The sequence below is a fragment of the Stylophora pistillata genome, chromosome 10 (genome assembly GCF_964205215.1).
Source record: "Stylophora pistillata chromosome 10, jaStyPist1.2, whole genome shotgun sequence".
NCBI classification, from domain to species: domain Eukaryota; kingdom Metazoa; phylum Cnidaria; class Anthozoa; order Scleractinia; family Pocilloporidae; genus Stylophora; species Stylophora pistillata.
Genome location: NC_142528.1, coordinates 14,068,599 through 14,092,897, shown reverse-complemented (window position 1 = coordinate 14,092,897; position 24,299 = coordinate 14,068,599). Strand labels below are relative to the sequence as shown.

Here is a 24,299-nt window from a genome sequence, read left to right as displayed (position 1 = left end):
CGCTCTGATAAAACCAAGTTACCTTGTTACCCCCACCGACGTAGCGCCACAGTTTCTTTAGAAACTTACCCCATTTACTAGTTGTGAATGGGTCACCCAGAAATGGAGGAAGTGGATGGGAAAGGGAAATCGAAAACGGGAAGTTGTGTATGGGAAATTAAGAACGGAAAATTAGGAAAAGGAAATTGAGAACAGGAAATTGAGAACTGGATATTGAGAACTGGATATCGAGAACCGGATATCGAGAACTGGATATCGAGAACCGGTGACAGAGAACGGAAAACTGAGAGCGTAAAATTAGGAACATAAATTTGGGAACGAAAATCGGGAACGGAAAATTAAGAAAGGAAATTAGAGACTAAAAACGGGAACTGAAAATTGGGAACTGAAGATTGGGAACGGAAAATTTAGAACGGGAAATTGAAAACGAAAATTGAAAACGCTTGATAATGGGTGACCTTGGAATTGCTTTTCATTTTCCTCTAGACCATTTAAGCGTAAAAAGCTGAGCCCTTAGACCATTGAAACGTCAACTCTTTCGATGTTTTATTCTCACGCATTTAAGAGCGTATAACCTAATTTCCTCCTCATTCCACTAATCATGATGCTAGACTCACTCCACTAGTTACATGGTAACTGTGATTAAAACATTTTCAATAAAAATGTTCATCTCTTAAAAGCATATCGATTTACTTTAAGGACAAACCTGATGTAAAATCGTTAAGAACCACACGAGATAACTCTAGTACTTGCCAGATAAATATTTTACTTGCTGCATTAAAATGTAACTTCGTTTCCATTCGGTCAAATTTGAATTTCTTTGTCTCCTATTGATGCAAGATACAAAGCAGTGGGAACGCCTTAGGATTTCACAATTTGCTTGGGAAAATATTTACAGTCCTTTAATGGAGATATCACTTGTGCCGTAGAAGAGAAAACAAAACAATATGAAAATTCTTTTTGACAAAATTTTGCTTTGATCTAAGTAAGAAGAAAGGGTTAAAAATGCCAACTCATGCTCAGACATTTTTTTAGGCCTCACATTTAACATTGGGATTGTTATACCTCCCCCACCCCAAATAAATACCCTTGAGTTAAAGGGTAAATAAATGTAAAAGAAATTAATTTCTATAGTGCTATGGAATGGTTGTTAAATGATGAACTGTCCTTCATCTTCAAATAATAATTGAAGCTATGTTTTGAGTCTTATGACCCAGCCAGTGATTCCAGTTTTCCATCGCTGTTAAAACATCCTTCAGCTGTTTGCTAGACACTGCATTGGCATTTTAAGAAGCAACAGGCGGGTAATTTCCGAGAGATGAAGGATGAGAGCTTATTGGCTCACAATCACACTTCACCTCTACAAGTGTATAAACAACAATATCAACAAAGTTGGCAGAAAATTTTTAAAGAAGTAGTGAACATGACCCGCTAAACATGATTCAAACCAAGTTTTCATTTTAATGCAGCACATTCAACACTATGTACACAAATATTTAAATAAATTTCTTAAACCTTCCTTTTCATTCTTGTAAATGCTTGTAAATATTACTCCTGTGGCCAGATTAAATATCTAAAGAAGAATTTCAAAAATCCCTCAATAACAATTCTGTACATTCATTTCTGATAAATACTATGGGATAATTCTGTAAATTGAGGATATTCTTAGTGCTCTACTTTTGTCAACAAATGAAAATACCTAATGATAATAATCTTTTTCATAATTTAACTTCAAGGACCCTTCTAATAAAACTTAAAAATAAAATACTTTTGATGCCAAATTCTTAGCTGGCAAAGCATTAGGTTCTCCATTTGTCAGGGAACTAAATTAACACAACTTAGCATAACAAGTCATCACCACATACTAAAGATGTTGATGAATTCCTTGTTCCCTGCTAAAAATTACAAATAAGGAGTATGAATTTGTTTCTGGTCAAGATCTCAACACAGTCATATTATGGCAGACATGCAAGGGGGTGTTACACAAATCACCTTATGAATTCTTTCAAGGAAGTGTTGACAGCAGACCACAGAATGAAGAAGAACTTATCTGTGAGCATTGGGAAGGAAGTGCTTTCTTGGCTAAAAGTTGTAACGATTTGTCTACCCCATTTGATTCTCCATATCATTGTGATTACAGCAATGATAGCGGTGTAGATGACAGCAACAAAAAAACCAACAACTTAGATGATGACAGTGGCAATAATGTTGGCGATAATACCATAAGATTATAAGCTTGTCTCTTGTTCCAAATTCCAGCTTCTTCCTTCCCATTCTTGCCCTTTCAAGAATCATGGTTTGACCGTTCATGTGGCAGTCAGTTGTTAAAGAAAAACTGCCTTTGTCCAAGCATTAGGTATACCAAAGCAACTTAATAAATTAAAGAGATGGAGAGATGGAAGAACCAAGGTGATTTACATCTCAATTGAGAATTCTTTGTCACCAAAATTTTGTTATAAATCCCTTGGCCTGCAAGGGAGAAGTCTAACATTGGTATGCCTCTTCATCTGTGCACTTCTGTAAACTGAACTTATTCTAAGCACATCATGAAACAGTCCCTCCACAAACTGGTATGAACCACAAGAAAAGCAGGATAACAGCTGATATTCTGAAAAATTTCCCTTGTGACTAGCCTTAAACTGTTTGCTATACTCCATGCTTTTGCAATATTATTTTCAATGGCATGCTGTGAGACATCACTATTTAATGCAAAGAATTGTTCATGTCAGCCTCATGCAAGCTAACAGCTGAGAACAAACTCTTGAAGAAAACTTCACTGTGGTTCAGTTATTGCTAAATATGTACAATCCACTGATTAAAATAATAAATAAATAAAATCTTCTAAATGCACATCTTAAATTGTTGACGATAAAAAGTGATGTGCATTAGTCACTTCTCTTTGTGCTCACTTTGATTGACGACAGCCACAATAGATCTGTACAATTTGTCAAATCACTACATCTTCCATGACCAGCATGTAGGAAGAATTCCAAACACCATATCATTGCATTTGTCTTGGATTATTCATCAAAGATTGCTTCAAGTGCTATGTCGCGGGTATCATCATCACTCCCTGTACGTGTTGTCCAAAAATGATGAAGAGTATTGTAAATGAGCTCATACTGTGATTCATTCTCCACCATACCACCCCTGAGGATTTGGAAAATGAATTAAGTTATATATGGTGCATTTTTGTTACTATTACTAAGAGTACCATTATGATAACAGTTACTTTTATCATATAATCCATACAGCCCATGGGCAATTTTATTGAAAAACATTTGACAGAACACTTATGCAGGGCTGTAGAAAACCCTACTGCCATGCGAGATAAGAGCTGAAAGAAGAAACAAAGAAAAAGAAAGAGCAAAGAAAGCAAAGAAAGACACAATACTTCTTGACAAAGTTAGTTCCAGTTGGATGGGAAAATATCTGGCTCTTGTCTGAAGCACAAACCTAGCTGTTCTGGGTTTGTACATCATGACCTAAGGCCAAATATGTTCCTGTCTGCCCTCCCACTCACTCAATAAGAATAAAAAGAAAAAAATATTCTTTTACATAGGGGCAGTCAATTTTTAGGTGAATAATATTATGTCCAAACCCAAGTAATCAGAAAACACAATCAGAGCAGGAAAAGTATTGCATGGAAATCAGTGAAAACCGTAAGTTATGTATTTCAATAATAAGAACTGCCTAAATCAGGAGAAAATGTAAATTGAAAGGTTGTGAGTGGTTTCAGCTTCACATCTGATCACTTTTATGGAGAAACAAAACCATGGCAACAACAGAAACAAAACCATGGCAACCCTAGCAACAAAACCATGGTGACCAGAGAAGCAAAATCATGATATATAACCACCCCTTATTTTTGCTGCTCGGTGGAAGAAAGGTCTCACATGAAGCAATTAAACCCTATCACTCCCAAGAGAGACCAAAAATGCATTTCTAATTACACCATCAAATGGAAAGGTAAGGCAAAGCACATTAAAAAAATTTCAACAATTATTTCATTAAACGCCTAATGTTCTCATCTTAAGTAATAAGAAATGGATAACAAACAGTTTGAAGAAGAAATATTTTAATCTCAGAAGTAAAAGGATTAAAGAGTTTGGATGCCACTCACCTTTCTATTCTCATAAGGCTCACTACCTTTAGAATGTCTACAAGGCCTTCTTTCTGATGGTGGAAAAAATTCAAGCTTTAGAGTTATAGGGTACTATTTCCAAATGGGAGTTGAGTTGGCCTGATGTCTTTCAATTCACTTACCTAATAACCTTTTTGACTATGGCATACACTAACAAACTATTATTTCCTTAGCTAAATGCACACTTATATTTTAAGTGAGCCATAGTTACTTAAACAAAACCATTAAGTATGCAACACTAAGAAAAACAAGGAAAAAAAATGCATCAACTCTGAAAGAAAAGAGTATAAAAAATTCAACCCAAGCCTTCAATCCAGTTCTACAGGGGCTTTGCTGATGGCATTAGAGTTCTCCTCTGAACAATACACACCTTGATCTGTTCAATTCCTATACTGGCCGCAATAAAGCATCCTGTTCTTCCAACTCCCGCACTATGAGAAAAGCAAACAAAAGTTAAGGGGTGAATGTCACGTCATATCTCACAGAAGATTGTCCAAGACAGTTACAAGCAAAAGAACTTTAGCCACAGAGACTAAAGAAAAGAAACCTTACAATAAAATGAAATGAAATAAAATACATAAAAAGTTAGGGTTTCAATTCTAATTTGAGCTCATGATTTCTGTGATACTGATACAGATACAGTGTGTGTAACAAAACCAAACAACAGGAAGAAGATCAAAGTCAGTCAAAGAGGGAATTCATGAACCCTTAAATTTTCATCAACCTCTTTTTTTATTACATGTACTTAAAACATATATGTAACAATTTTTTTGATATTCAGATTTTTTCTTATTATTCATAGCCAAATATAACCACCAAACTAAAAAAATATGTGAAATTAAAATGTGTCTCACTACTGTTTTATTCATTTTCAATTTCATTTACCATAGGGAGCCAAAGGTTTCTTGATGGAAATTCACTAGCTACTCTTGTGGTTAGTGACACTGATAACCAACCTGCAGTGAACAACAACAGGGCCCTCTTTGACATCCTCTCTTGCCTGAGCAACATGCACTTCCTCTACTAATCTTAAAAATTGTCTTGGTGAATCAGGGACACCGTGATCAGGCCAAGCTGTGTACCAGTAATGGTAAACTCTCCGTGGAGCTTCTAATGACTGGAACATCAAATAAAAGAACATGAAACAATGGTATGCATAAGAAAAATAATTACATATCTAATAATATACATGAAAAAATTTCTTGTAAATTTTTTCAAAGACCACAAATTGCCATCGCCCTACAGGCTCATGCAATTTTGTTAGTCTTTGAAAAATTTTACTTGTGCTTATTTATTCCAAATTGCACTCGAAATCATGTGATTACTTATACAAATAAAGTAAACAAACTGAAGCTCATTTGAAATATCTGAAGTATTATGGTAAAAGGACAAAACTTCCACAGTACAATCTCCCATTACCCACAAATCAGTGTTGCCTGATTTGCACTGCACTCTATGTTGCATGTTATTAAGCCACATATCTGTTTTTCTTTTTTTTCCTTTTAGATAACAATTAATGCACAGGACTTACTCCATAACTTTTCTAATTGAATGAGTAAATCTCCCTTCTGATAACCATGCATTTTCTTATAAAGTAAACACAAAATTATTTCATGCTTCATCAAGATAACACCCTCTATGCAATAAGCTTGTCTGCTCTCATTAATTGTTGGCAGGAAAATGTACTGAAAGTGTGAGAACTTTTAATTAATGATAATCATTTCCAGGAGGACAAGGGCAAATTGACTTTACTAGTAAAATTACCTGTGAGTCACTGATGTAAAGTGAAGTGATCTGATATCCATCTCGTCCAATTGCAGAGTCAAATGTGACGACAATGTCTCCATACTTCTCTTGCATTCGGAATGTTGGATCTGGCCAATATCGTTCACATTTTGTCTGACAAAATAAAGTGTTCGCTTGAATAAGAGAAACTAGCTGAAAAAAAACAGTGGGTCCAAGAGCAAATAAGCAAGAAAAAAGAGGGACGAGGGAAACTGTGTGGTTTTGTAAATTGCTACCATGCAGGGTTGTGAAAAATATTTTGAGTGAGCGGACTGTCGTACATAGTAGACAGCACAATGTCATGCCTTTATGCTGAGAATTGAGCCACAAGCATTCTGAAAAGCCATTGTGTTAATCAAAGTAGACAGTGAAACGTGCCAGTTGCCAGTTTTTTTGACAACCCTGATCATGATTTATCATGCCTCATACAAGAGGTGACTGTGGTGGGGGTTGGCTACACTCCTCACATTTAATCAACTACAAAAAAAAAAGAAAGGAAAAAGAGATTTAATAAGAATTGTGAAAGCAATTTCATTTTGAATACAAGCATTCTACTAAATATAAGCTTTCTAATAACACGATCCCTGTAAATATAATAAGATGATACACTTGGTAAGCTTGCCATACAAACTGCACCTCATTTCTTTCTTTGAGTTTTGTTATCATAACGATGATTGGACATTGGTGATGCCATATCATTCTCCAAAAATCTTTTACTGTATTTGACAAAGGACCTAGACGAGAAAACATTAATGATATTCTTCAAAGTTTTACATAAGGAGGAGGTTACTTATAGATTATTATACCATTTGTGTGTGTTTGTGGGTAAGCTCTACAAGAAATTTAAAAATCCCAATCCAGTGTTAGGTTGGCAAGCTCTCAAGACCCCTCCTAGCATCTTTACTACTGAAGCTCAATCTTGTTGAATCCTTCACAAATTGAAATCAGCATTCATGTTCTTGATGGTGTTCAATATACATTGCCTTAAGTGCTGACTAGGAGAATTTGTTTAATAATCAAGAATAAATTAGTGGAATGAAAAGCGTTCATTGATACCTGTGGGATTTAGACTGCTGGTTTGAAAGATGAGCACGCACAACCCACAATTCCTCTACTCGCTCCGACGAAGGGCTAACACTTGAAATGTAACAGTGGCCAATTTACCATTTCAACTTTGTTGATATATTCAAATTATTTTGTTACCCCCACTGACGCAGCCCCAAACAGTTTCTTTAGAAACCATCAGCCTTTAGTTAATAATCAAGAACTTCTTAAGTTAGTGAATGGATACTTTATTCTCTTATAACCTTCTTCCACTTCATAGTTGAAGAGCTCATTAATTCATGTACGACCTAATCTCACTAAGAGGTCTTTGTAGGCAGTTATCTGTTATAAAAGGTGGCTAGTACCAGTTTTCATCTTTTTGATGGTTTGTAACTTTGAAAGAATACAACAAAAAGACTGACCAGGCCAGTCCAACACTTTTACAGAGTTGAATTGTATAATAATTGGTTATCCAAAAATGGGTGTCATTTCGTCACTGGCAGTTTCCATGGCAACCCTTCCAAAGGATTATTTAGAGGCTTTTTTTTAGCTTATGGCTCAAATAATTCAAAACAAACTCAGTGACCCCGTAATTTTTTTTTGCGATTGCTTTTGGCACTTGAAAAGGAAAATGAACAAAGATTTGAGAAAAACAGAAAATTTAGAAAAAGACAACTTTCACGCAGTGCAAAATTTCCTTCTGTAGAATTTACTAGGATTTTTTCTGACAATTCTACTCACTGATAATATTATATTGGAACAATAAAAACAAGGGGACACTGGACTTGTTTTCATGCAATAGCCTTAGTTTGTGGGTTTAGTAATTCCCACATGGAAACTAGTACCAGCCACCTTAAAACTGGAGCTTGACTAGATAATCACCCTGGGTAGCTATGTAAGCTTCCTTTCGACTCTCATAACCCTGAAAATGAATAAAAAATGTGAGATAAGCATTTCGTTTCTATCAAAAGTGTTGATACATGCTTAAGGTTACTTCCTACCTTCGCGGGTGTCCTTCGGTAAAATATTCGTACGCGCGCTAGTTTGAAGAAAACTCTAACAAACTCAATATCAAAACAAAGCTTAATAAATGCAGTTTACGATGAAAATATAATTTAGGCGATTTTTTCATTTAGGAAGTGTCAGGAGCCGGTAAGGCGTGAAACGACTGAGGGTCCTTCAATTGAATTTATAAGGTATCGGATCCTACGCCACGAGAAAAATGGCTGCACAGTCTCATTCAAAAGGCATCAATCAACAAAAGTGTGTCAGGCTTTTCCAATATTCTGATTGGTTGTCTAGATACTCGCATCTTAAGTTAGAGTAGCGAAAAATATGCCAAGTGTGTTGCGTAAATGGACACCACAAAAAAAATATTTCAAATATCAAAATTTCCTGATGAACTTTTGATCGTCATCATTTAAGGAATGTTTTGGCGAAATTTCATGAAAATCAGTCAAATCTACATACCCTATAAATTCGCTCAAAGTGGATGTATTCCTCTCAAAATCAAATGCGAGATTTTAGCTTCTAAAGGTTTGTAAACAACTAGCGCCACACCAGGAGATTATCTCGCCTCCTGAAACCGCAAACCAATGAGAAGACGAGGCCTCCTAGCATCAATGACAATGGATTAAGATTTTCCCGGAAAAAGTATCATGTAGCAGTCATGTTTTTTTTATCTTGCTCTGTTGCTCGTTTAGTAATGGACAAAGTCGGCGAAGGAAAAACCCGCGGCAGAAACGGTAAATCTGTCGCATTCTTCCTTTTCTCCATCGGTTTCGTCAGATTCTGACGAAGAGTCTTGTTTACAACCTTCTGTGGTGTTGACTTTAATTTTCGAGCTGCTAGCCCCAAGGATAATCGAATGCTGCTGATCTTTAGCAGATGCCGAGCTTGTCGAAGGCTCCTGGCCAAACCAAGAGCCTTTGTTGCTTTCAGCAAGGAATTTTTTTTTTTTGACAAAATGCTACCATTTCTCTCTTCTTTGGGCCTGTTATTTTTTCTTACCCAAGGACTCCTCTCTAATTTTGAGTTATCTTTTTTATCCATGAGAAAAGACTTTCTACATGCAGATAACTTCCACGTGAGAATTTTGTCAAGTGCGTGATGTAAACAAAATATGCAAACGACATGAAATTTCCGTGAACATTCCCCTGGGGGGTTTGCCCATTTACGAGATTATGACACCTTCCTGATTTATTAACTTTTATTTGAAAATACGTTTTTCTAAATAAGTCGAGATTTTAAATTTTTTTCTGTAAATTCTAGTTAAAATGTCTAACTTCAATCTAGTCCAAAAAAAAAAAAAAAAAAAAAAGATTTTTTCGGCCTCTGAAGGTAGGAAGTAACCTTAAGTGAGCTCTGATGAAATATAATAAAACAGCAATTCCACTTTTAAACATACCTTCAAAAAATTTGCATTAATGTAACGAGATAAAGTATCTCCAGGTATTTCAGGTAGATTCACCCTACTTCTACTATCTGAAAATGAACAGAATACAGTTTGTATTAACACAGAGCATGATGGTGGGTGTCCTGTGCTGAGTGGAGGAGAAGATGAGAAGTTTTAGCTTCTTTTGTGCTCGCTGAAATTGGGCACTATTCTCAAAAGCATCAAGTGGCAAAGCACTTAAAGGACACTGGCTAGACAGGATTTACATCATCATTTGTATTAACACTAATAATCTCTGTCTCTAGGTATAAGAAAGCCTTTGGTTAAATTTCTTGATAAGCTGAGATGAAAACTTAAAATAAACTGAACAAAAGAGTAAGGATCCCTTCTAGCAATGTGACGAGATGTAATAAGTTACATGCTACTGCAGGGATTCTATTTTCTTTGATCTGAATACCTCTGCAGTTTTGGTTCATTTTCAAGTTAAAGCCATAATGTTTGACTCATCTCTCTCTGCCTTAGTGCTGTGAAAAAAAAAAGGTGCACTTCTTGATGGCCAAAGGCAATTAACACTTTTATAGTTTTTAGTTCAGAGGTGAATGGTACTTGTTGATGGGACTACTCTGGGCTTACGATATCATTAAGCGCGACTGAATATATCCACATAGAAGTCTGCACTATATAAATGTAAAAATGTAAATGTAAATGTACTCTCACTCAAACAACCAGACTACATGTCCAAAACTTTTTAAATAAACTGCTTTAAGACATGTGGCTTACTTGGTAAAATAAATGGATATCTATTTCTGTAACTGGAACCAGGAATCCTCTCCTCTGGAGGAGGATGATTCATTGGCATTTCCTAGATAAATGAAGAAGAAAATTGAGAGTTATGCTTCAGAATAACAATAAAATTTCACTCAACATGTTCTTTCAGTAGTGGAGCAGAGCATGACATCTTAGTTATAGCCCTTGTTGTTTGATAAAATCTTTATCCAGTGCATTTTGATAAAAAGTATCTGCTGAATAGCATTATCTACCCTTTGAACAACTGGGCCCTGAGGTACAAATCCTTGTAGGGAGCTCAACTATTTCTTTGTGCCACGCCTTAGACAAATGAATACATCCAAGAACAAGAATAAAATTTAATCATCTTTCTTGTCTGTAAACATTCAAATTATGTATGCTCAAAATATTTCTTTGTGACACAACCAAGACAACTGAATACATCTAAGAGCAAGAATAAAATCTAATCATTTTTCTTGTCAGTAAACAATTAAATGTATGCTCAAAATATTTCTTTGTGCCATGCCTAAGACAAATGAATACATCTAAGAGCAAGAATAAAATTTAATCATCTTTCTTGTCTCTAAACTTTCAAATATATGCTCATAATTTCAAAATTAATTTCGAGTGAACTATCAAATCTACCAATTGATTAATATGAAAAAAGATACTGAGAGGAAAAAATGCTCTAAGGAAGGCCTCTTCTTTACCAAAGAGTAACCATCATAACTACCATCATATTTAAGTAATTCACTAGATCTGCAACTCACCCAAAATTCAGTAGAAAGTTGCTTTGGATTATTTACACTGTCTTCCAATTCATTGCAAGTTAGAGGCCTGGATTTAGAAGCCAGTTTTTCTTCTGTGGGACTGCAAAAAGAAAAATTACACACAATGTGACATTCAAATTAAAAACATGAAAAGATTTGGAAGGATTCTGTTCAATTCACTAGCATAAATTATTTATTAAGTTGAAATCTTAAATTTTTTTTTGCTGTCAGGAATATGAAAACTTACAGAATAGCCTTGGAGAGGAAAATAAAACATCTCATTAGGCTCCCCTCTCCAATATCTTCACACTGGACAGCTAGATTCTTGTTCAAAGGTTCCACTTAATAAAATGTACACTTAATTTCTTTCAACTCTCAGTTCATTGATGAGAGATGTGTTGAAACTGTCGCTGAAATATGACATAGCACCTTTCTAACAATTTTGAGTAAGAAAACAAAAGAAAGTCTTATTTTCAGCTTTAAATAACATTACAACTTAGCACTATTACCTTTCTAATATGCTTGGGGCAGAAGAACTGGGTCCTAATTCCATTGATGATGATCTGTTGAGATCTAAGACTAACGAGGCTTTGGAACCACGCCTAAAATCCAAATACAGATTATTTTTAGCCCTATACTAAAGATTCTGAGATATGAGAAAAAAAGAATGTTTAGAAGTTGTAAAATATGTCTGACCTGTCTGATAAGGATAACTGAGACCCTTTCCATTTTCTTGGCTTGGGGCCAATGGCTTGTAAGCCAGTAATTGTATACATCCGTCCTGCGTCAGGCTGGATCATGCTGGCTGACATGTTGTTTGCAGGGTCAACAGTGGGATAGAGAAGCTTCTCTGGGTCAAGCTGTTGTGTACGATGTTCTTCTTCAGCCTTGGCTTCCAGATGACGCCGGCAAAACAGCTTCAAGAAAAACAAATTCATCACAGTTACCTGTTAGTGTTCTACTTTCATTAAAAGTTTGGTGTTTAGCTCATTTTTTTACACATGATATTATTTGCCTTCAATGATTATTGCAGTTGCTGGTTTCCCATTTAGCTCAAAAGAGTCTTTTGTGTTTAAATTATCTTTTGAGTTTGACATTTTGAATTCCAATACAATATCTAACAGGCACGTAATTAATGAAAATTAAGAAAAATGTAAAATCAGGAAATGTATTTTGGATAAGACACTAACTTCTCAGAGCATGAAAATGGAGAAATATCATAAAACTAGTTAAGAGCATTAGATTATTTGCAATTTTAGGAATTACATGACCGGGAATAAGACAATTGTCAATATTATTATCAGGTGATCATTCTAATCTGATGTACAGGTAATTGGGAATGCTGTGACTTACCAAACAAACAATATATGATGTACAGGAAATTGGAATTGCAGTGACTTACCAGGCAAACAATGGCCAGAAATATGAGAATAACTGTCACACCAGCCACAACTGCTACAGGAAACCACATTTCCTGATAAACAGCAAGGTCTATTTCAGGGGTGTCCTTTGTAAAAATAAATAAATAAATAAATGTTTTGAACAAAATGTGGTAAGCCTGAAAATAACAATCTTTTATCATATAAAGGGCAAAATTACTGAATTGTGATTGGTCAAGACAGAGGGCATTTTTTTCTTAATTTTTGTAATTGCCCTGGGCAAAATTACTTGAAAATGATTGGCTGAAAATCGCTTAGCAACGGCTGCCAAGGTAAAGAAATTTCTGTTTGTTTTGTAACAATGGTGTCCCGTTTTGCGTGAGATCAGTAAGAAAACATTTTGCCCCTTATATTATAAACAAGTAATCACATGGTTCCTTGTAAAATGAAGGATTAATATCACTTGTGTTTTCGGAAGTTGCAGAAATTGCCCTTGTCACTGCGCGACTTGGGCAATTTCAGCAACTTCCGAAAACACACATGATATTAATCCTTCATTTTACTCAGCCCCATGCGATTACCTATACCGATGATCACCCAAATGCTGATAGGAGCTTTCTGTTTAAGTTTTCTCCAAAATATTGTGTGGCAGGGCCTCTGTAATTTCCCTGCTCGCTTTCTTGCCAAATCCTAAAGCTGTCTTTTGTTCATTCCATGCTTTTTTTAGTAAGCAAGGCTTTCATTAATGTTCTCAGCAAGGGGGCAACTGGTTTTCACAGGTGGGCAAAACGTTTTGAACTGAACTTCTTTATAAGATAAACTTTCCTCCAGATTGTCAAACCAGGTGGGCAAAACCATCCTCACAACCAGTCAATTTGCTGAGTGCCCCGCCCTTAATGAAGCCCCTAAGTAAGCCATGGGATATGGCAGCTTTCCATCCCAGCAGGACATCTTATTTTTTTAATGGCTTCATTATTGTGAACATAGAATAAAATGGCAAAATTACAAAAAGTTGGTTCTCAATCAAGATCGCAAAGACTAATTCAAATAATATTACACAAAATAAGCTTTTTCTGTAAGACAGAAAATATTGTAAGAAATAGACAACTTTTTTGAGACATGTTTCAGCATGCTTATGCCATCTTCAATCAATGAGTAACAGAACGTGAGTAATTATATAACAGACAATATTTACAGTATAATGTAATACAAAAGCGGGTACTAATAAATTACAACGTGACACCAAACATCAAAAGTGTGAACTGAAACGCTAGAAAAGTGTTATAATGCTGTAATTGTTTGTTAAGTTCAGGTTTGACCTTATTTATATAAAAAGCTTCTTTGAGTTTTAAATCAATCGAGTTGTTAGCAGAGTCCAGAATACTAAAGCAAGAAAGGGAGTATTTGTCTATTTCTTACAATATTTATCATACTTGCTACTACTACGACCTTATGGAAATACAGAAAATACTGAAAATGGTCACCATCCTGCTATGCATCCTGGTTGAGTGCAGCCCTTAGCGACTGTGACCAGTTCATACAGTACCCTTATTTACAGGTTTGACTGTGTTTAGATCTTTGGAGTAAAAGGTTCAAGTGTTTTGTACCTTGATTCCATAAGCAGTTATGTTGAATTCTCGCAAGAATGGCTGCATCCTTGGGCTGTCTAAGGTCTGGATCATTTTGTTGGCTGGAATAAATACATTTGGTTCCCACTCAGACCCCATGGCTTTAACCATGTCTTTTTCACAATAAAGTTCAATCTGGATCCTTCTAAGGGAAATCTGCAAAATAAAATGTGGGTGCACCCTGTTGCCTTTTTATCACTAATCCTGGATGATAAGAATGTTGTATAGTTTCACAAAAAGTGTCATTCACAGGTTTCTATTAATCTGTTTTCAAATAAAAGTCCATAACCATCACACTGCTTTAAGTGTTTTATTTGCTTCATCCTTTAACTTCCAGCAGTGATTAACATGTAACTTCTCCCTAGAATACCTATACATTATCCCACAAACAGGTGATGAGAATACTCAAACTTATCAGGTAAAAGTTGTTATTTTGATTTAACACCAAATTCTTGTAAAGAATTAATAAGGAAATGCGTAGCAGCTAGAGGGAAGAATTAACTATCAGATCTTGGAAGTTGCAGGGTTACCAGTAAGTGGGTCACATGTGTAAGTGTTTTTGCTACCATCCTCTAAGATCAAAGCACTTCCTTCTTGATTTCCCAGTACTGCTATGGTCAATACTGCACAGGTGTTACTGATCCTAGCCAGGTGTTTCAAAATTCCAAGTTAAGAAAACACACTCACAAACACACACAAAAAACACAGATGCTGTAGAAACCCTAACAGCACTGAAGTAACATATGAAAGAACACACTGTCAGGTGTGCTTAAAACTTTTGACAACACACACACAAGAAAACACATATCTTGGGTGATTTGAGAGATTCTGTAGAAATTGTTTACAACCAAGACAGTAGCATTATGACACAAGACATGTACAAGTTTTATGAGTTTCAGTGCCTCCCACTTTGCCTATTTGTTGATATTTCCCCCTAACGTATAACATCCTAATGATCATTTTCATTATTATTGGCTGTGATTTGTTGTACTCACTGGAAAGACATGAAGAATTATACAGCTTTGCTCATGAAGTCCTAAGTTTTTGGAAAGAAGAGATGTAAACTGTTTCCTTGTTGACTTGCTAAAGTTCTTGAGCCCAGTGGCCAGGTTCTGAAAAAAGGTAACAGCATTTGCAGGGCTCGACACTAACTTTTCAACTTTCTAGCTAAGTGGCTAGTGACACCTTAGATGTTTTTAGATGTTACAAAAATTTCAGTCAGTTTACTAGTTAAACTGGCTAGTGGAAATTGAAAACCACTAGCCAAAACTAATTTCTACTAGTCTGTGGCTAGTGGGCTACCGTTAGTGTCGAGCCCTGATTTGAACCAGAAGCATCTCAGCATTTCAATGAATAGATTTATAGATTTTGAAATAGTTTACAAACATGAACTGTAATTCATTCAAAACAGAGGTATTAGCATAGAACAGTGAAGATGCAGATCATATCTTTTTCAAAGCACTTTGTAAATGTTTTATTTCAGGATTAAATGTGGCTTTCTTAAGTTAATTGGTTTTTGTTCCTCATTAAATTCATATTCTGGATTATCCAGACCCTCAATTACTGGACTATTTCGTCTAGTCCCAACAAGTCCAGGTAATCAAAGTTCAATTATAACATAACCAAAGTAAAGCACATGTTCTGATTGGTCGATTTAGTGTCCCCCATTTGCTCATGGGTGTATGCTGCTGAGGTGAGCAAATTAAATGCAAAGACTATTTTTCTGCAGGCACTTGTTTTTTCTGGCCACGCAAGATTTGTTAAATAAAAGGGAACTCTTTAGCTACAATGTATCAATGTTATATTATAAAACAAATGGTAAACACCACAGCGTACACTATTGAGTCATGGATGCACTTGGGAGGTTTGCTAAGCACTCAAGAAGCTAGAGTTGCTCTCGGCTATTGCCTTGAACGACTCTTACACTTCTTTCGTGCTTAGCAACCTCCCGTGTGCATCCATAACTCAATAGCGTACGCTGTGGTGTTTACCATTTGTTAATTTTATTACATTTTGACATCTTCTGTGACTTATCCCTGTACAGACCCAGTGAGAATCTATACGCTGGTTATCTAACCCTTTAACACCCATAAGTGATTAACATAATTATAACTTCTCCCTATAACATCCATAGATTATCCAGTTACCTGGTAGTGAGAATACTCAAATTTATCAGGAAAACGTTGTTCCCTTGATTGAACACCAAATTCTCATAACTAATTTACAAGGAAATGTGTAGCAGCTAGAGGGGAGAATTAACAATCAGATCTTGGGAGTTCAAGGGTTCAACAAAGTTTATTGGTTAACAAATTCACAATGCAAGCTGGCCATCTTCAATCTTACCAAACCTTTTATCTGAACATCTACATGTATTATTGTGAACAGTGTCAAGAGGACTGAAAGCTAACAGTGGAAGGACATTCATTTAGTTAAGTCAACCCTCCTATAGAATCACTGAGGCCCACTGATTGCATAACAACCACAGTTTGGGTTAGACCTCAGGCTGTAAATAACCAGCCCTATTTGTTTTAAAAGATAAAAAAAGTAAAATGTTGTAAATGCGATGCCATCTGTGAGTCTGTCCTTCAACAGATTATAAATAAGAGCATGTATCATTCAGTTTACCAAATAAATAAAAGGAAAAAAAAAACAGTAACAATGTCTGTCTGTCTGTTCCTGGCCCTCACTCAGAGAAAGTAGGGACCTTACGCAACCACGATGGCGACGGCAGCGAGGACGTGGAAAAACGAGAGATCTAATTGGCAGAACAATAGCTCAGCACATGCGTTTTGAAACTTTTTACATTTCTTAGCTGTCCTATGCACAACAACAACGTGAAATCGCCAAAATTTGCGTCATCTGCGAAATGAAACCGCGACGGCAAATTATTTTAATTTCCATTTGGAACTCGACACTACTTTTATACGTCATGCTGAAGTTGAGCTGTAGCGCCGTATAAGACAGTAAGCTCCTGCAACCATTTTTGAAATTCTAACTAAGAGTAGAAGAAATTCATTTTTTAATCGAAGTCTTCCTTGGTGTTGCTGTCCTGATTGCATAAGGTTCCTAATAAGTAAGAGTGGGCGGTCAAAAACTTACATTCACAGAAACCACTAGTTTATCAGTTTTAACTGTAAAGTGCTTTTACCCACATTAAATAAAGTTATCTACCTGTATTGAAACCAGTACACAAATATCATTCACCGTCAGTTCTTCAAATATCATATCTAGTCTAGGAATGTGATATTTCCCTATTAAATGAATGATGTTCTTCACTAAGGCTAAAGAAAGCCTACTTTGCCCCTCTAACTGGGTCTTTAAAAGAAACAAATAGCTAACTTTTATAAAAAGCAAGGAATTTTTTATAAGCAAGAAAGTTTACTTCAAAGCAAGACAAACAGAAGTGCGTGTATTACTTCACCTAGAAAATGCATATACAACAGAACAAGCTGGAAGTCTTGCACAACATAAATGTGACGTACATTTCAAGTAAGGTAAGAACTTGACCCTTTGTGCCGTCTCTCAGCTGAATGCATATTCCCAATAATGTTCTCTGTATAATTCCCAGGGTACCAACAAAGAGAATTTGTTTAACAATCAAGAGCTTCTTCAGATGGCAATCATTCCTTCATTCTCATGACCTAGCTGACTGTTTGCTGCTTTAAAGAGACATTAGATGGCTTGTCACTCTTTGGGCAAAGGATGTTGTTAAGAAAAATTGTATTACACAACTAGCATGACCTTCTAGAAGCTTCGTGAGAGTTCATAGTTTGTTTAGTTTAGTATCTTGTGTAAGCGTTCCTTAAGCAGTATATTTTGTAATCTTTCCATAATAAGACTATTTAGAAAGTTCTGGAATGTTATTGTGTAAGTATATAAGTAGGCGAGTCCAAGTGAAGTTTTTAACTAAGTTTTCACAAGCGAAGAGAGTTTGATGTTGGTTGTGTTTTAGTCAAATGTGATGGAAGCAGCATTTATTGAAGTTGGTGGAGGCTGTGTAAGTTTATTGAATTACGTGCTGTTGTAGAGTTTTACTTCATGGAAACTATGTTCATGTTTGGAATAAATCTTCCTGCTATTCCGACAACCCTGAGTTCAGTCTGGTCTGCAAGCTGCCCATCTTCTAAAAGATTACATACCTAACAGATGTCAAAACAGATGATAACGAATGCATTGAAAATAGCTGAAATGGCTTAGCACAAAATCTAATCTTAAAGTGCTAGAATGCAAGATATGAACAAGTTATGAAGGCCTGTTTTACAGGAAGGCTAATACTTGATAAAATCCTTTAAAGTTAAGGATAAAGAGTTTAAAAGCCTCATAGGAGGGGCTTTTAAAATCACTAATCCACACGGGTTGTGTCAAATACAGCAACTGAACAAAATTTGTATTTTTATTATGAAATCAATAAAAAAATTTATGGTCCCTTAAAAGGACTTGTTTACAGCAAGAAAAAAAAAACTGATTGCTAACAGCTGTAGAAAATGAAGGGAACAGATGACAGATAAATATGTTTTTCTGCCTGATATGGGTCAGCTACTCAGTTACCATAAATATAAATGGGAAAACAACAGATTCAACTGATGATATTTCAAGTTATTGTAAAGCTGTTGTGTTTCAATTGACATACTGCTTTTAGGAGGGGGGCATTGGGATTTTCCCTTTAGTAGTTTTGGTTAATTTTTTGTTGTTTTTTTTGGCCAAAAAGCTTCCATTTTTCAGTTTTGTTGTTTATTGCAGTTTGCAGATTTTTCTGGTTTTTTGCATTTGGTTTTCACCAAAAATACCAACAGAAAATCCGATTTTGTATCCAATATGGTTTTTCCTATTTGGGTTCCAGTTTCTCTTCTATGCTCCACTAGTCATCAGTGTATGGTTTTGCATGCGGTCTTTGGCTTTGATCATAATTTTTTAGTTTTGCAGTTCTTGAGGATTTTTTTCTATGGTTTTAAGTTTTCTAATAAACCCTAAATTGCCCCCCTCTTTTAACACATCTTGTAGCTATCAGTCAAATTCCAGATATCCTCTGGTACCAGGGATTTACACACAAGTTCCTCAAACTGAAACTTAATTTTTATTTCAAAAGTATAGAATGACTAATTTCAATACTGGATTTAAAAACATTTCAATCAAAGAAAAAGCATCTTCATTTCCATCTGGAACATTATCAAAGAGGAAAGACACTTCACTATGTTTTCCAATCAACAATAGTTCTTAATTTGTTTTAACTCAAAACAAAGACTCAGATTGGTTATAAGTATTATTGACAACTACACAATAACGAAACGAAAAATAACGATTTCAACAACACTTGTCCTGCTAATGTTCTTAGCAAATTGAGATAAGTTGAAAATTATCTCTCCATCCTGAAATCCCACCCAGAATTCCTGGATTGATGATGACAATGGCACAGCCTACAGTAATAGTGCATTTCCCACTACCCTGAAGGCTTCAACAATGGAAAATAATTTCATTAACACCAAATAATGCCATACCACGCACTGGCTATTTTTAATGCAGGTGTACTCGGAGGGAAAAACTACTGTCACAAACTTCTAATTCAATGGGTTTGAAATTTCAAACTTCACAGAAATACCTGTATACATGATATATCATAAAAATCCAAAGACATCCGGTAAAAAACGTACACATTTTCATCAAGAAAATAGATTCATAGTAATCTATGTTTAGACTTGAAGTAACAGGTGTACAACGATATCTACTTCAAACTAACTAATTCAGTATGTTAATACGGTGTTATAGCTAAAGAACAAACCGCTAGATATGAAATCTGGTTAGAGACATCGATTTTTTTTTTCCTTTACAAAATCGAACAGGTCTTCACATTCACGGCTATCGTGTTACACTAATTGATCGAAGTTCGGCCTCCTTCTCGATCGAGTTACTTGACACTCATTTAAAAATTCACCACAACAAAACGAAGAAAATATTTTTGAAACGAGTTGCCGACAAACTAGTATATCCTTGAGTATATCCGCCAGTTATTGTTTGAGTGGGAGGATTTAATGAAACATGTCACGGAAATGATTGTTCAGCGAATCAAACCCCATTAAAATGGAAATCGGCAAAGAAGTGGCGAACACAGATCCCATGAACATAATTACGGGGTCAGATAATGCCAGATCGAAAGATCACGCAAAAAATCCGTTTTCGCGCGCGAAGAACCAATGTGACCTCATTCGAAACTAGTCCATGGCATTAATTTAATTCTCTGCTATCAGCAAAATAAATTCATACCAAAATACATCAGTCAAACTCTGTCAAACCCACGCACTTTGTATAATAAATGTAGCTTTCTCGCGGTAGAGCACCGAAGAAAGATTCCCCAGGATAAACCTACTCCAAGTGTCTGTCATGACCGAAAGAACCACTGTAAAACGTATCGAATTGTGTTAAAATACTGTCGCACGATTTGTTGTGTTTATTTTCATCTACATCATCCGATTCGTGACTCCAAACCGAATTGTTAAGCAACAGACAATTATTACAATTCTCTCGAAAAAAACAAAATCGCAATGGAAACTGTAACGGCGATATCAAAGCTGTAGATCTGTCGACCAACAACTCAATGTGTGCTCGCTCGGACAGAACATTTTCTCTACGAGCAAACAAAAAATCCGGAAAGATTCCGGATACGCTAATAAAATAACCACCAACGCGGATAAAGAAGACAAAAAGAAGACTCACCAACACTAAAATATAAATTTCCGGCAGGTCCTCACGATGACCCGCTGTAATGTTGCCATTGCTTTCTCGAGCGATCGTGGTAGCGCTTTCTGTTGACTTGAAAGAGGAAACTTTTCGCTTAAATTCCATTTGAATATTTTTCCCTTCATTCTGTTTCTCCCCTTGAAGGTTCTCTCCAATGCTTGGCGGTTTTCCCTGCCCTACGCCATGGGAAAATCCTGTAGTACGGCTGCCATACGAACCCGCGTAGGCAGATCGACCAACAGCTGATGAAGTTAGTTAGAAACAAACATTAGACGATCAAATCCAAGCAAAAAAATCGTTGTCATTGATCATAACGAAATAAACGAAGACAATAAAAATTTAGGAACCTTGAATTTTTCTGGTATGCGTAGATCTCGTTTCAGAAGATGTCAAAATCCAGAAAAGCCATATAAATTCGAAGAACCAAACCACCATCTTCCCTCCATCACTCGACGTTTCGATCCGCTTCCGACCCGAAGAAAATATTCCAACGGCGCATGTACGATGTTTAGTCACGTGATAGAACAGGAAAAAATTACGCGCCGCAGATGAGATATATTATTCCTAACATTTCGACAAAACTCTTAAGATTATAAGAACCAAGAAAATCGAATCATAATTTACTTGCGTACAAAAACATATAAATTTGCATAATATGTGCACAACCTAGGAACATTTTATCGTTGGGGAAAAATTGCCAAGTGTGGGAATGTAAGCATAACTTTCGCATAGAGCCTACGATTGCCAAGATTCTTGCGTGACAACAGATAAACATAATTATATTTTATTATTTCAAATGGATTTAGTCCTTAGCTAACCATTTTTAACCTGAAATTCTGTTATTTTTTAGCTGTTATTGAGATTGTTCTCTGCAGGTATCCTACAGTTTACATAAGTAATCGCGGTATAATGAGTTTGGGAGGAAATTTATTCGAAAGAAAATGATGAAATCTCTGTTATCATATAATTAATCAAGGGGTGAAGAAAAGGTTATTTCATGACATATATTGTGATTAATCCTCAACTACGAGACTGTTCACGAAATCAAATAAACTTATCATAGGTCCGCGGGTCGTGCAAAGACCACTGCTCTAACAGCGAGACGAAAAAATAAATCCTTTCTATACTTGATGAAAAAATGGCTTTGAAATCATTTTTGTCCCTCCCTCTTTATATCTCCTTACGAATTTTAATATATATCAACCAAAGTAAATTTCTTTCTACGAGCTTTAAATAGCACTTATGAATTTCGTGTGACGTGAGTAAATGTGTACACATCACAAATTCATTTCTAGAAATGAAATAAATTGATATTTTACGTCAGAGATTGTTGCTGCACCCCGACACTGATTCACCACGTTTCTACATTCGCGCATCAGTGAAAATACATGGTACTTGAATGAGTGTTACGAACGCTTTTCTTGTTTGAATATTATTCACTGATCGGACATAAAAGCATACGCAATGAGATTTATTCATTAGCATTATTCTCTTTATCAGAAAACAACGAAGGGCCATGAGTTCGTTAATTACAAAGTCGAACGACCGCCACTTTCACTGGCACCGACCCGTTTTCTGTGCTTTCAAGAAACGAGTTGTCTATATACATCACATGCATACCAACCAGCTGAATTCAGTTCCCGGGGGCCTGAATTCGTTTGTACACGAAGAAAAAGAAGCTTCTTGCTATTCTTGTAAACAAATGTTTTAACAAACCGACTCAGACAAACAGTTTAATTAAAAAGGACGATAGTTGATATATATGATAACTGAGCTGAATCAATTTAGTTAACTAGCGCGCTATTTTTATTATATTTCGGGGATTTAAATTTCGCTGTTGGAATCATGATTACTTCGACTGTTCGTGGATATTTTTTTATCGTTCTCTGTTACAAGTCGTTCGACGACTTGTCCTGAAGATCAAGTCCCCAGCGTTTTGGTTAATCAGGCTTTTCCGGTACTGTGGAGGCAGAGCTAAGGATGGGGTAAGGTTTCCTTGTTACTGTGATTTCGAATGCGCTTTTCGGGTCCTATTTTTTTTCTTTTCAACAACAAAAAAAAAAAAAAAGACGTAAAGCGAGAGTGCAGATCGCGGAAAGAAAGTTATTGTAAATATTTTTTTAGTTGTGAATGTAAGATCATACAGGAGGAAAATACTTTACTGATCTGTTTGAGCCCCACAGGAAAATGAACAATATTCTTAGCCGGCAACATTAACATCTTCACATGTCTTCAAGTTTCAACACGTCTGGACAGCGTATCCTCCTTCTGTCTCCATATTCACTTCACTTTAGACATCAAAATAATTATAAAAGCCTGACAAAATACTTTTCACCATCACCCATTATCTAATCTCACCTGATGTTTCGCCGGCGTGTTTCTCGCTCAATTCCGCCAACGCTATCAACATGTAAACGTACACAAAGGACACGTGGTTAACATGAGCCGTAACATTGCAAAAAGTCGCGCGCCAATCAGTCCAGACAGACACGACACATGCAAACTTGTAGAATCTGGGTAAACAAGAATTGCGCGCTATTTATGTTTTACATCTGCCACGTAATTACTCAGGGAGTAGTCGTCCCGTTTTTGAAGAAAAAAGAAAGTATGTTCAGTGCGACAGAAAGGTCTAGAAGGGTGCGACACTACATACTCATTGTTGTAAATAGGTTTAAGAAGTGTGCACTTCTTTGTCACAAAATGAAACCAGACGAAATCGTCTCTTCAATATGGAGGTTGTTATATTTGAAACACCTTGTTTCGTGGCCAGACTCTGAGTAAATACTTAAAATGTTTCAAAGCCGGAAAAGCGTAAAAGGGCCTTGTAATAAGCACGATCGCAACACGTACAAAAAAAAAAAAAAGATTTGGTGTGTGTTTGTTTGGATCATTCAAAAATTCGACCTTTAGTTACGCATTTGAAAGAGGTTACATGGTTGTAACCCTAGACATATCCACGTGTCAATCAACGTTTATTTTCCCAAGAAAATGCGTCGCCGTTAAAACCGATGGAGAAAAGATAAATGACCTTGTTTTTGTATTATTCTTAATTCTCGTTCAGCCGCCGAACTGATCAAAAGAAAGGAGGAAACAAAGATAGAAAATTTTTATATAAATGTATACATATATATATATCCTTTTTTTTTTTTTTTCGGTTGGAGGGGGAAAAGTAGCCGCGTCTAAATTCGGAAAGCAAAGACCGATAAACTCTTCTCTATTATAAAAACTTCATTGTATTAATTATGAATAAAGACTAAATTAGCATACCCTGCTAGTCTAAATCGGTCTAAGAATCAGGTTATTATTGGAAAAGCAAACTGTTAACCACTCCACTAAAATGTATGACTTCAAGTAACAGCTTCTATTACTTTTTTTTAGTCGTGATTCGATATCAGACAGTTTATCGATACCGTCACTGAAGACTTTGGCGTGAGAAGACCACTCACGGAATATGCATGAATTGTTTCTCAGACAACTGAGTACACAATTAAAGGCAGTACATCGGAAAGAGTTGCTTTTGTTTGCAACTTCAAAAACATCGTCGATTGGTGATGATTGGTTACTACAAACCCCCCTAACAAAGCGGTTGTAATGAACTTTTGTATTTTTTTTTTTTGTAACATTTTCTCCACGACA

At 35.9% G+C, this 24,299-nt stretch overlaps 1 protein-coding gene across 2 annotated transcripts; it reads right to left on the bottom strand.

Moving 5' to 3' along the window:
• Nucleotides 1–1,441: 1,441 nt before the first annotated feature.
• On the bottom strand, nt 1,442–21,171 carry LOC111322805 (tyrosine-protein phosphatase non-receptor type 7). 2 transcript variants are annotated; one of them, XM_022925986.2, is made up of 17 exons: nt 21,011–21,171; nt 20,640–20,905; nt 14,927–15,043; nt 13,911–14,087; nt 12,327–12,431; nt 11,621–11,841; nt 11,434–11,526; nt 10,925–11,024; nt 10,149–10,230; nt 9,381–9,457; nt 7,856–7,895; nt 6,566–6,663; nt 5,909–6,043; nt 5,101–5,261; nt 4,515–4,575; nt 4,124–4,176; nt 1,442–3,150 (listed from the first exon to the last, which is right to left on the bottom strand). In XM_022925986.2, the coding sequence occupies exons 1-17, from the start codon at nt 21,096–21,098 to the stop codon at nt 3,021–3,023; spliced, it is 2,004 nt and encodes a 667-aa protein (XP_022781721.2). In that variant the 5' UTR covers nt 21,099–21,171; the 3' UTR covers nt 1,442–3,020. The 2 variants fall into 2 exon arrangements, with proteins under 2 accessions (XP_022781721.2, XP_088592096.1); XM_088735970.1 differs by lacking the exon at nt 14,927–15,043.
• Nucleotides 21,172–24,299: the final 3,128 nt, after the last annotated feature.

Coding starts and splice junctions, on each gene's coding strand:
- LOC111322805 (XM_022925986.2), bottom strand. CDS start 21,098: ATGGTGGTTTGGTTCTTCGAATTTATATGGCTTTTCTGGATTTTGACA. Junction 5,262..5,908: donor TTTACATCAGTGACTCACAG/GTAATTTTACTA, acceptor TTGATGTTCCAG/TCATTAGAAGCTCCACGGAG. Junction 3,151..4,123: donor AGCCTTATGAGAATAGAAAG/GTGAGTGGCATC, acceptor CCAAATCCTCAG/GGGTGGTATGGTGGAGAATG.